Source organism: Thalassophryne amazonica, chromosome 1, assembly GCF_902500255.1.
Source record: "Thalassophryne amazonica chromosome 1, fThaAma1.1, whole genome shotgun sequence".
NCBI lineage: Eukaryota > Metazoa > Chordata > Actinopteri > Batrachoidiformes > Batrachoididae > Thalassophryne > Thalassophryne amazonica.
The window spans coordinates 110,723,418-110,735,993 of NC_047103.1; the positions used below are offsets into that span (position 1 = coordinate 110,723,418).

The window sequence follows — 12,576 nt, forward strand, 5'->3', positions numbered from 1 at the left end:
ACTTTAATTCATTCGTATTCCGTTTTGCTTTCTGTCCTGACGGTTCCTCATTGTTTGCGTAGTTCCTGTACTGTCAGCATTCTGTCTTACTGTCGTCCAACCTCCCAAGTCCAATGTCCTGCACAAAAGTTTACAATATCTGAACGGCTCAATAACTAAAGATCCGACGAGCTGAATGTGACTCGTCCATGTGTGGGACGAAAAGCAACACTGTCAAACAGAAACAACACCGGCAAGAACGTTTTATCAACTACTTTAACTATTTATGCACGTTGCAGCCGTCTGTGGCTGCAGAGGTTGTGCGCACACACATGTTCCAGCCACAAACGACAGCTGTTGTGGCTGGAACGTGTGTGCGCACAGCCACAAACAACAGCTGTTGTGGCTGGAACATGAGTGTGCGCACAGCCACAAACGACAGCTGTTGTGGCTGGAACATGAGTGTGCGCACAGCCACAAACGACAGCCGTTTGTAGCTGTGCGCACACACACGCTCAAGCCATCTGTGGCTGGAATGGCTGTGCCCACACGCACACTCCAACTGTTTGTGGCTGTGCACATACGCACGTTCCAGCCACATACGACAGCCGTTTGTGGCTGTGCGCACACGCACGTTCCAGCCACATACGACAGCCGTTTGTGGCTGTGCGCACACGCACACTCCAGCTGTTTGTAGCTGCACACACACACACGACAACCGTTAACAGCTGGAGTGTGCGTGCGCACAGCCACAAACAGCTGTGCACCATAAGTGGCTGTGCACACGTTCGCATGTTTCAATATGATTTTGTTTAAAGCATCAACGTTGGTGTTCATTTTTCTCGTGTTTCGTTCCCTTATGCGCTCTTGATTTGCAGGTTTTTCGGTGATGGGAGAAGTGCAAGCTCATTCGTCAACCTTTTCTCAACAATTTGTGACTTTTTTCCTTCGTTCAGCTATCATCGTGTGCCGTGTGATTGGGCCCTCACTGGGCTGTGACAGCTTGCGAACGGCATCCACAAAGGAATTTCACACAATGTTCGAAGCCATTTGCCATCCCCTCGGCTGTGTCACAGGGTGGCCCCCACGTGTTGCTTGTTTTTTGAAGACCAAAGAAAAAAAAAAAACACGCTTTAAACTTCCTCATCAAATATTCATGTAAGTGACTCAGACGTGTGCAACAAGAGACAGTGCTTCTGAAAGTAGCCGAGTGAGCCCACCAGCCTCCAGCCACCTGAGTGCAACCGGGCCGGCACCCACCCCCTGTCCAGGCCGCTGACATACATGTACAGGTCCTGTCCATTCATGGAGGAGCCATAGGAACCGGATTTATTGGTTTTTTTTTTTCTTTTATCTTCTTATTTTTTTCTGAGGACTGCAGTGAAAATGTGTTTAATGCTGCTGAGTCTGTGATGGCCCCCGTGCATGCATGGACAATATGATGGACATCACCTGTGCAGGAGATGAAGACATCTCCAGTGTTCTGGCTTCATTTAATCTAAGCGCTTCCAAAGAATCAGAGCCTGCACATCCTGTCCGGCCACAGAAGAACCGCGCTATATAACAGAACTCATTTTTATGCATGGACGGGCTGTGAAGGCACAGTCCCGCTGTTCACCCTCGTCAGTCTTCTCGATGTATCCTGTCCGGCCATGGAGGAGCCGCACCAACCGCATTTATTGTGTTTTTCTCTCTCTTTATCTCCTTTTTTTCTAATGACTTCAGTGGAAATAAGTCTAATGCCGCGTTTACACCGGGCGCGATCAGACGCTACAAATTTGCGGGGGTCGCGTGGTAACGGACACGCCTCCTTCGCCGGTGTGTCGCTCTGCTTTTGCTGCGAAAATTCACCCCGGTACGTCATCAAATAGGAGGAGCTTCCATTCCGCTCGCCAGCTCCGGTTGTCAGTCAAGTTAACATGACGGACCTTGATCACACGGAGCGAGTTGTTGTGGAAAGCTGACAAACATCATGAGACGTTCCCAATTCAGGGAGTATCATTATTTGCTGCACGAACTGCGTCTGGATGATGGCCGCTTTCAGCGGCCCTTCCGCCTCTGCAGGACCCAGTTTGAGGACCTCATGTCCCATTCACGCGCGCACATGTAAACAATAAAAAAAAAAAAAACTCTGCTGCCTGCTATGGGGCTGCTGCTCGCTCTTCCCCCAAAAAACTCTGTCATAATTGTGTTTAGAAACCAGTCACCATTTGCTTTTTTATAGATCTGTGTAATTAATAAGTAAAATAATCTCCATGGACGATTTGCTCGCGCGCGAACGTAAAATAAAAAGAAAAAACCTCCGCTCCCCCTGCTGCGGGGCTGCTGCTCGCTCCAAAAACTCTGTCATAATTGTGAAATAAAGGACAAAAGAGGCATAAGTCCTGCTCACAGGCTGCTACCAGATACAGGACATGTTCATATCTTCAGTCAAACTCCAGACATCTCCACGTCACTACATATTCAGTCCCTGATTGGTCATCGTGGCGTGACGAGATGAAAAAGTTCAGATTTTTCAACATGGGGAGGAGGGCAACGCGACGTAATGCGACGCAATATCGCGCCACAAACGCACCAATCTCTCAAAATCGCTTCACTCGCGTCACGCTGCGTGACTTGGCACCAAAACGCGTCGTTCCATAGGGATTACATGGCAACCTGTCGCTGCTGTCGCTCACGTCGCACCCGGTGTGAACGCAGCATAATGCTGCCGGCCTGCGAGGACTCTCACGCATGCAGGAACAACGTACCATACCTATGTAAAGAATGTGTACAAGGTGGCCTGGATTTATTAATTTTATTTTCATTATTTGTGAGGACGTCAAGTGAAGTTGAGAGATAAAGCTCCTGGAGATCATTCTGAAAGTCTGAGTGGTTGTCCACTTGTATTTTTTAATTATTATATATTATTAATATTTAATTATTAGTTACATGTCTGCCTCAAGTTCAGGGAATTTTCACACCCTCTTTCACACAATATAATAGTTCACAGCCATCCTGAGCACTGCGTGCACAAACATGTCATCATTTCAGTCACAGCAGTGATGTGGTGCATCCACAAGTGCCAAGTCGCAAATCCTTGCACTTGCAAAGGCAATGGCAGTGCCGCTCGACTTTCATGTGTGTGTTGTGCAGCATGTCAGATGCTCTCATGCAATATGTATGCGGACTGCTCGAGATTTGTGGCTGCGTTTCTCCCACCACTCTGGACGGCATTCAGTGGACAGTCGGCCGCCAAACGCAGTCATGTCAGGACGACCAATTCAGCCTGTCCTGCAGCTTAAAAGATCTGATCACATGACAATAACAAGAGCACTTAAGCTTTTGTGCCAGTGATGCAGCACTTTAACTCTCCAACAGTGTTGCCCAGGAGGGGTATGCTGACAGTCTTTAGGGAAAGCAGACAAGACTTTTTAAAAATTAAGCATAAAAATAGGAACAAAAATTTTTCACCACAAATTTGCAAATCAACATAAAATCTATGAAATCATGAAAGAATGAAATTACGTTCACCCTGACAAACCTGTGCGACCATACAACACGATACTGCCTCAACATACTACAGAACTACTGTGGAACACACACACACACACACACACACACACACACACACACACACACACACACACACACACACACACACACACACACACACACACACACACACACGTGCAGTACTTTCATTCAATTCACACAGAATGAAACTGCTGCCAAACACTGTCTCCACTTTAGAGAAATCCAAATATACTCCAGAGGACTTGTTTTAACTCGAGCATGTGCCTGCTCGTCTTCTGACACTGACCACATGTTCATATAACACTCCCTCATATGACTCCGAATCTGACAGCTGTCAGATGCTGTTGCTTAAACATCAGCGGAGGCTCCAGAGGACGGTGAGCGTGGCCATGATGCCATTCAGGACAGCGACACAGTAACCCAGGTGGAACCCATGTTCTGATTCACGTCTGGAAGACACAAAAAGACACAGTGAAACCAGGATGTGAACGTGACAGCAAGGGTGACAACAGTGACTGCACCTCACAAATAGTGAATCCTGAAAAGATAAATTAGCATGCTTGTGTCAGAAGAAACTTGAATTTGTTGGATACCATTTTAACGTTTTACACTAAATCTTGAGGATGGCTTGTGCCATCTGTGGAGAATAACACCACACACATTTGTCAGTGATTTACGGAAACAAATAAGCACATGCTTATGATCATACTATGCAGTTGTATTGTGTATTCTGTGTGTAATTTTATGAAACAAACCATACGGTTCAATACAAATACATGTACTGCGACATCCCTAATACGGTCATGGGATAGCATCTCCTGGTCTTTTCTCTGTGGAGTTTGTTTTCCCAAATCTGTGTTCGCTCTGTGTGCTCCGGTTTCCTTCCACTTCCAAAGACATGCAGGTGCAGTTTAAAGGACGAGTATGTTAAGAGTGTGCTGGAGGTTAATAACCCCGTCACACATAGATGGAATTACGCGGCGTGCCGTCAGACTTATGAATTGGTGCACATCCGAAAAGTGTCGGATTTCAGTTCCAAACTGTTCTGACAGCCATCTGTGGAAATCCACACAGTTGTTCAAAATCAGCCGGCGGCCCTGAGTGTCACGCACATGTTCATAATTCTCTGGGTGCCATTGAGATGGGACACCTATCTGACAGCAGTCCATGTGCAAACTGAGGACCATCTAATCACAATTTACATATTCTGATGGCGGCAAAACAGGATCGAAACAATTTGAGCTTCATCTCAAGGGAACCTTGAGATGAATCTGGCACGGTATGCCTGCACGTGCCACATATACAGAAGTGTTCAGAATAACAGTAGTGCTATGTGACTAAAAAGATTAATTCAGGTTTTGAGTATGGGTGATTCTTTAACTACGGGCACTATTGGCCTTGTAAATGTAATTTCCACCACACCATTGCCTTACAATATAAAGCACCTTGGGGCAACTGTTTGTGATTTGGCGCTATATACATGTGCTCTGATGTCACTGTTTATCTCCATAGAAACTACCCAAACAATCTTTCATACAAACTGTTTAAAAGGACATTACAGTGTTGTGGTGGAAATTACGGCAATAGTGTGGGACAACTACATTTTGTTTAAAAAAAATCACAACAGTTGTATGACATTGAATACCCCAATTATGTTTTGATTATTTTACTGATATTTTATTCAGAGATATTTTAAAACATTAGAAAAAAATGTTTTTTACCATTCATTTTTATCATTGAAGATCAAAAGTCTGGGTGTGGGACAAGCACAAAACGGCAATATTTGCATATAATGATGCTGAAAAAGGTGAAAAAGTCATCATAGACTACTAGAACAAATTTCTTAAAACACTTTCATTGTAAAGATAACTATAAAAGTGTGAAATTTCCCCTTTTTTCTGTTTTTCATACAATATGATCAAAGGACATAATAAGTGCCCGTAGTCTAAGAATCACCCGTATATTTCTTATTGTTACATGGGAAACAAGGTACCAGTAGATTCAGTAGATTCTCACAAATCCAACAAGACCAAGCATTCATGATATGCACACTCTTAAGGCTATGAAATTGGGCTATTAGTAAAAAAGTAGAAAAGGGGGTGTTCACAATAATAGTAGTGTGGCATTCAGTCAGTGAGTTTGTCAATTTTGTGGAACAAACAGGTGTGAATCAGATGTCCCCTATGTAATCAATCAATCAATCAATTTTTTTTATATAGCGCCAAATCACAACAAACAGTTGCCCCAAGGCGCTTTATATTGTAAGGCAAGGCCATACAATAATTATGTAAAACCCCAACGGTCAAAACGACCCCCTGTGAGCAAGCGCTTGGCTACAGTGGGAAGGAAAAACTCCCTTTTAACAGGAAGAAACCTCCAGCAGAACCAGGCTCAGGGAGGGGCAGTCTTCTGCTGGGACTGGTTGGGGCTGAGGGAGAGAACCAAGAAAAAGACATGCTGTGGAGGGGAGCAGAGATCAATCACTAATGATTAAATGCAGAGTGGTGCATACAGAGCAAAAAGAGAAAGAAACAGTGCATCATGGGAACCCCCCAGCAGTCTACGTCTATAGCAGCATAACTAAGGGATGGTTCAGGGTCACCTGATCCAGCCCTAACTATAAGCTTTAGCAAAAAGGAAAGTTTTAAGCCTAATCTTAAAAGTAGAGAGGGTGTCTGTCTCCCTGATCTGAATTGGGAGCTGGTTCCACAGGAGAGGAGCCTGAAAGCTGAAGGCTCTGCCTCCCATTCTACTCTTACAAACCCTAGGAACTACAAGTAAGCCTGCAGTCTGAGAGCGAAGCGCTCTATTGGGGTGATATGGTACTACGAGGTCCCTAAGATAAGACGGGACCTGATTATTCAAAACCTTATAAGTAAGAAGAAGAATTTTAAATTCTATTCTAGAATTAACAGGAAGCCAATGAAGAGAGGCCAACACGGGTGAGATATGCTCTCTCCTTCTAGTCCCCGTCAGTACTCTAGCTGCAGCATTTTGAATTAACTGAAGGCTTTTTAGGGAACTTTTAGGACAACCTGATAATAATGAATTACAATAGTCCAGCCTAGAGGAAATAAATGCATGAATTAGTTTTTCAGCATCACTCTGAGACAAGACCTTTCTGATTTTAGAGATATTGCGTAAATGCAAAAAAGCAGTCCTACATATTTGTTTAATATGCGCTTTGAATGACATATCCTGATCAAAAATGACTCCAAGATTTCTCACAGTATTACTAGAGGTCAGGGTAATGCCATCCAGAGTAAGGATCTGGTTAGACACCATGTTTCTAAGATTTGTGGGGCCAAGTACAATAACTTCAGTTTTATCTGAGTTTAAAAGCAGGAAATTAGAGGTCATCCATGTCTTTATGTCTGTAAGACAATCCTGCAGTTTAGCTAATTGGTGTGTGTCCTCTGGCTTCATGGATAGATAAAGCTGGGTATCATCTGCGTAACAATGAAAATTTAAGCAATACCGTCTAATAATACTGCCTAAGGGAAGCATGTATAAAGTAAATAAAATTGGTCCTAGCACAGAACCTTGTGGAACTCCATAATTAACTTTAGTCTGTGAAGAAGATTCCCCATTTACATGAACAAATTGTAATCTATTAGACAAATATGATTCAAACCACCGCAGCGCAGTGCCTTTAATACCTATGGCATGCTCTAATCTCTGTAATAAAATTTTATGGTCAACAGTATCAAAAGCAGCACTGAGGTCTAACAGAACAAGCACAGAGATGAGTCCACTGTCCGAGGCCATAAGAAGATCATTTGTAACCTTCACTAATGCTGTTTCTGTACTATGATGAATTCTAAAACCTGACTGAAACTCTTCAAATAGACCATTCCTCTGCAGATGATCAGTTAGCTGTTTTACAACTACCCTTTCAAGAATTTTTGAGAGAAAAGGAAGGTTGGAGATTGGCCTATAATTAGCTAAGATAGCTGGGTCAAGTGATGGCTTTTTAAGTAATGGTTTAATTACTGCCACCTTAAAAGCCTGTGGTACACAGCCAACTAACAAAGATAGATTGATCATATTTAAGATCGAAGCATTAAATAATGGTAGGGCTTCCTTGAGCAGCCTGGTAGGAATGGGGTCTAATAAACATGTTGATGGTTTGGATGAAGTAACTAATGAGAATAACTCAGACAGAACAATCGGAGAGAAAGAGTCTAACCAAATACCGGCATCACTGAAAGCAGCCAAAGATAACGATACGTCTTTGGGATGGTTATGAGTAATTTTTTCTCTAATAGTTAAAATTTTGTTAGCAAAGAAAGTCATGAAGTCATTACTAGTTAAAGTTAATGGAATACTCAGCTCAATAGAGCTCTGACTCTTTGTCAGCCTGGCTACAGTGCTGAAAAGAAACCTGGGGTTGTTCTTATTTTCTTCAATTAGTGATGAGTAGAAAGATGTCCTAGCTTTACGGAGGGCTTTTTTATAGAGCAACAGACTCTTTTTCCAGGCTAAGTGAAGATCTTCTAAATTAGTGAGACGCCATTTCCTCTCCAACTTACGGGTTATCTGCTTTAAGCTACGAGTTTGTGAGTTATACCACGGAGTCAGACACTTCTGATTTAAAGCTCTCTTTTTCAGAGGAGCTACAGCATCCAAAGTTGTCTTCAATGAGGATGTAAAACTATTGACGAGATACTCTATCTCCCTTACAGAGTTTAGGTAGCTACTCTGCACTGTGTTGGTATATGGCATTAGAGAACATAAAGAAGGAATCATATCCTTAAACCTAGTTACAGCGCTTTCTGAAAGACTTCTAGTGTAATGAAACTTATTCCCCACTGCTGGGTAGTCCATCAGAGTAAATGTAAATGTTATTAAGAAATGATCAGACAGAAGGGAGTTTTCAGGGAATACTGTTAAGTCTTCTATTTCCATACCATAAGTCAGAACAAGATCTAAGATATGATTAAAGTGGTGGGTGGACTCATTTACTTTTTGAGCAAAGCCAATAGAGTCTAATAATAGATTAAATGCAGTGTTGAGGCTGTCATTCTCAGCATCTGTGTGGATGTTAAAATCGCCCACTATAATTATCTTATCTGAGCTAAGCACTAAGTCAGACAAAAGGTCTGAAAATTCACAGAGAAACTCACAGTAACGACCAGGTGGACGATAGATAATAACAAATAAAACTGGTTTTTGGGACTTCCAATTTGGATGGACAAGACTAAGAGACAAGCTTTCAAATGAATTAAAGCTCTGTCTGGGTTTTGGATTAATTAATAAGCTGGAATGGAAGATTGCTGCTAATCCTCCACCCCGGCCCGTGCTACGAGCATTCTGACAGTTAGTGTGACTCGGGGGTGTTGACTCATTTAAACTAACATATTCATCCTGCTGTAACCAGGTTTCTGTTAGGCAGAATAAATCAATATGTTGATCAATTATTATATCATTTACCAACAGGGACTTAGAAGAGAGAGACCTAATGTTTAATAGACCACATTTAACTGTTTTAGTCTGTGGTGCAGTTGAAGGTGCTATATTATTTTTTCTTTTTGAATTTTTATGCTTAAATAGATTTTTGCTGGTTATTGGTAGTCTGGGAGCAGGCACCGTCTCTACGGGGATGGGGTAATGAGGGGATGGCAGGGGGAGAGAAGCTGCAGAGAGGTGTGTAAGACTACAACTCTGCTTCCTGGTCCCAACCCTGGATAGTCACGGTTTGGAGGATTTAAGAAAATTGGCCAGATTTCTAGAAATGAGAGCTGCTCCATCCAAAGTGGGATGGATGCCGTCTCTCCTAACAAGACCAGGTTTTCCCCAGAAGCTTTGCCAATTATCTATGAAGCCCACCTCATTTTTTGGACACCACTCAGACAGCCAGCAATTCAAGGAGAACATGCGGCTAAACATGTCACTCCCGGTCCGATTGGGGAGGGGCCCAGAGAAAACTACAAAGTCCGACATTGTTTTTGCAAAGTTACACACCGATTTAATGTTAATTTTAGTGACCTCCGATTGGCGTAACCGGGTGTCATTACTGCCGACGTGAATTACAATCTTACCAAATTTACGCTTAACCTTAGCCAGCAGTTTCAAATTTCCTTCAATGTCGCCTGCTCTGGCCTGCTATGTAAGGATGAAGCCAGCACCTGTTGAACATGCTTTTCTCTTTGAAAGCCTGAGGAAAATGGGACGTTCAAGACAGTGTTCAGAAGAACAGCATAGTTTGATTAAAAAGTTGATTGGAGAGGTGAAAACTTATACGCAGGTGCAAAACATTATAGGCTGTTCATCTACAATGATCTCCAATGCTTTAAAATGGACAAAAAAGAAACAGACGCATGGAAGAAAATGGAAAACAACCATCAAAATGGATAGAAGAATAACCAGAATGGTAAAGGCTCACACACTGACCAGCTCCAGGATGACCAAAGACAGTCTGGAGTTACCTGTAAGTGCTGTGACAGTTAGAAGACGCCTGTGTGAAGCAAATTTATTTGCAAGAATCCCCCGCAAAGTCCCTCTGTTAAATAAAAGACATGTGCAGAAGAGGTTACAATTTGCCAAAGAACACATCAACTGGCCTAAAGAGAAATGGAAGAATAATTTGTGGACTGATGAGAGTAAAATTGTTCTTTTTGGGTCCAAGGGCCGCAGACAGTTTGTGAGACAACCCCCAAACTCTGAATTCAAGCCACAGTTCACAGTGAAGACAGTGAAGCATCATGATATGGGCATGTTTCTCCTACTATGGTGTTGGGCCTATATATCGCATAGCAGGTATCATGGATCAGTTTGGATATGTCAAAATACTTGAAGAGGTCATGTTGCCTTATGCTGAAGAGGACATGCCCTTGAAATGGGTGTTTCAACAAGACAATGACCCCAAGCACACTAGTAAACCAGCAAAATCTTGGTTCCAAACCAGCAAAATTAATGCCTCCCAGATGTGAAGAAATCATGAAAAACTGTGGTTATATAACTAAATACTAGCTTAGTGATTCACAGGATTGCTAAAAAAGCAGTTTGAACATAATAGTTTTGAGTTTGTAGCGTCAACAGCAGATGCTACTATTATTGTGAACACCCCCTTTTCTACTTTTTTTTTTTTTTTTACTAATAGCCCAATTTCATAGCCTTAAGAGTGTGCATATCATGAATGCTTGGTTTTGTTGGATTTGTAAGAATCTACTGGTACCTTGTTTCCCATGTAACAATAAGAAATATACTCAAAATCTGGATTAATCTTTTTAGTCACATAGCACTACTATTATTCTGAACACTACTGTAATAATGTCCCCCCGCCCCGGAGCACAGAGGAACTGCTGAACTGTATGTGGCATGCATCATCACAATAATAATTATGAATCATTATCATGTACAGCACACTGCGGCTATCAAACCAAAAGCTCCGCACGCTGTTGTGCGCATGGTGCCCCAAATCTGAACAGACTGTTATATCCACAACTCTGTAGGAGATATAAAATGGAGCTTGTGGCATGCCATTACACCATTAATAAACATGAATCTCACCTCCAGCAGTGGTCCAGGATGTTTCACAGCGCACACATGGACATGAAGTCAGGACAGCAGCCTGCGGTTAGAATCCTCTCACCCAAAAGAAAAATTAATTTCATGTCATAATCCAACCACTGCGGTGTCCAGAGTTGCATTGTGCTGCTGAAGTGTGAAAATAAGAAAAAAGAAAGTTCCCTGGATGTTGCGGCAAAATGAGTTAAACCTGCCCCATTCCCCTTTTATGTCACGTGATGTGATATATACACAACGAGTCCCGGGTTGATCTTTTCCAACTCGTCTGCTCTGCTCCCACAATCACCACCCCTCTCCACTTCACAGCCAAGGCCTTTTACAGTCTGAATACTTCAACATTCACATGAAAATCAGTCTACTATATTTCACACATGACCCATCTTGTAAGTGATTCAAGTAGGGGCCCCATAATTTCAAAAACACCTCCTCCCGATCATTCAGCCTAAAAGTCAACCGTTCATAGTTGGCCATTTTGGTCATTTCCTTTAACCATTCATTGATTGGAATAACATTTTTTTGATTTCCACCCCATTGTGAGGGCCAACTTACACCATAGGGTCTGCTGACAGGATAACCTCATTTCACTTATCAAACCCAGAATACACAAGACATACACTCAACAAAAATATAAACGCAACACTTTTGGTTTTGCTCCCATTTTGTATGAGATGAACTCAAAGATCTAAAACTTTTTCCACATACACAATATCAAATATTGTTCACAAACCAGTCTAAATCTGTGATAGTGAGCACTTCTCCTTTGCTGAGATAATCCATCCCACCTCACAGGTGTGCCTTAGACTGCCCACAATAAAAGGCCACTCTGAAAGGTGCAGTTTTGTTTTATTGGGGGGGGGGGATACCAGTCAGTATCTGGTGTGACCACCATTTGCCTCATGCAGTGCAACACATCTCCTTCGCATAGAGTTGATCAGGTTGTCAATTGTGGCCTGTGGAATGTTGGTCCACTCCTCTTCAATGGCTGTGCGAAGTTGCTGGATATTGGCAGGAACTGGTACACGCTGTCGTATACGCCCGTCCAGAGCATCCCAAACATACTCAATGGGTGACATGTCCGGTGAGTATGCCGGCCATGCAAGAACTGGGACATTTTCAGCTTCCAAGAATTGTGTACAGATCCTTGTAACATGGGGCTGTGCATTACCCTGCTGCAACATGAGGTGATGTTCTTGGATGTATGGAACAACAATGGGCCTCAGGATCTCGTCACGGTATCTCTGTGCATTCAAAATGCCATCAATAAAATGCACCTGTGTTCTTCGTCCATAACAGACGCCTGCCCATACCATAACCCCACCGCCACCATGGGCCACTTGATCCACAACATTCACATCAGAAAACCGCTCACCCACACAACGCCACACACGCTGTCTGCCATCTGCCCTGGACAGTGTGAACCGGGATTCATCCGTGAAGAGAACACCTCTCCAATGTGCCAAACGCCAGCAAATGTGAGCATTTGCCCACTCAAGTCGGTTACGACGACGAACTGGAGTCATGTCGAGACCCTGATGAGGACGACGAGCATGT

The 12,576-nt window shown here is 43.0% G+C and overlaps 1 protein-coding gene across 3 annotated transcripts in view; it reads right to left on the reverse strand.

Annotated features, from left to right (window-relative positions):
* The window catches only part of arl6ip6 (ADP-ribosylation factor-like 6 interacting protein 6), a 76,087-nt gene that overhangs the window by 9,640 nt on the left and 53,871 nt on the right, over positions 1 to 12,576 (reverse strand). Inside the window, exon 4 of one of the 3 annotated variants that reach the window (XR_004561456.1) lies at positions 3,782 to 3,944. The exons of 1 other annotated variant lie outside the window; for it this stretch is intronic. Coding sequence is in view for 1 of the 2 variants with exons in the window: in XM_034173429.1 (XP_034029320.1) it covers positions 3,851 to 3,944 (94 nt within the window). In the remaining variant the exon portion in view is untranslated. Of the gene's footprint in view, positions 1 to 3,032; positions 3,945 to 12,576 lie in introns of those variants that run through there. One more of the 3 variants, XM_034173429.1, reaches the window with a different exon arrangement.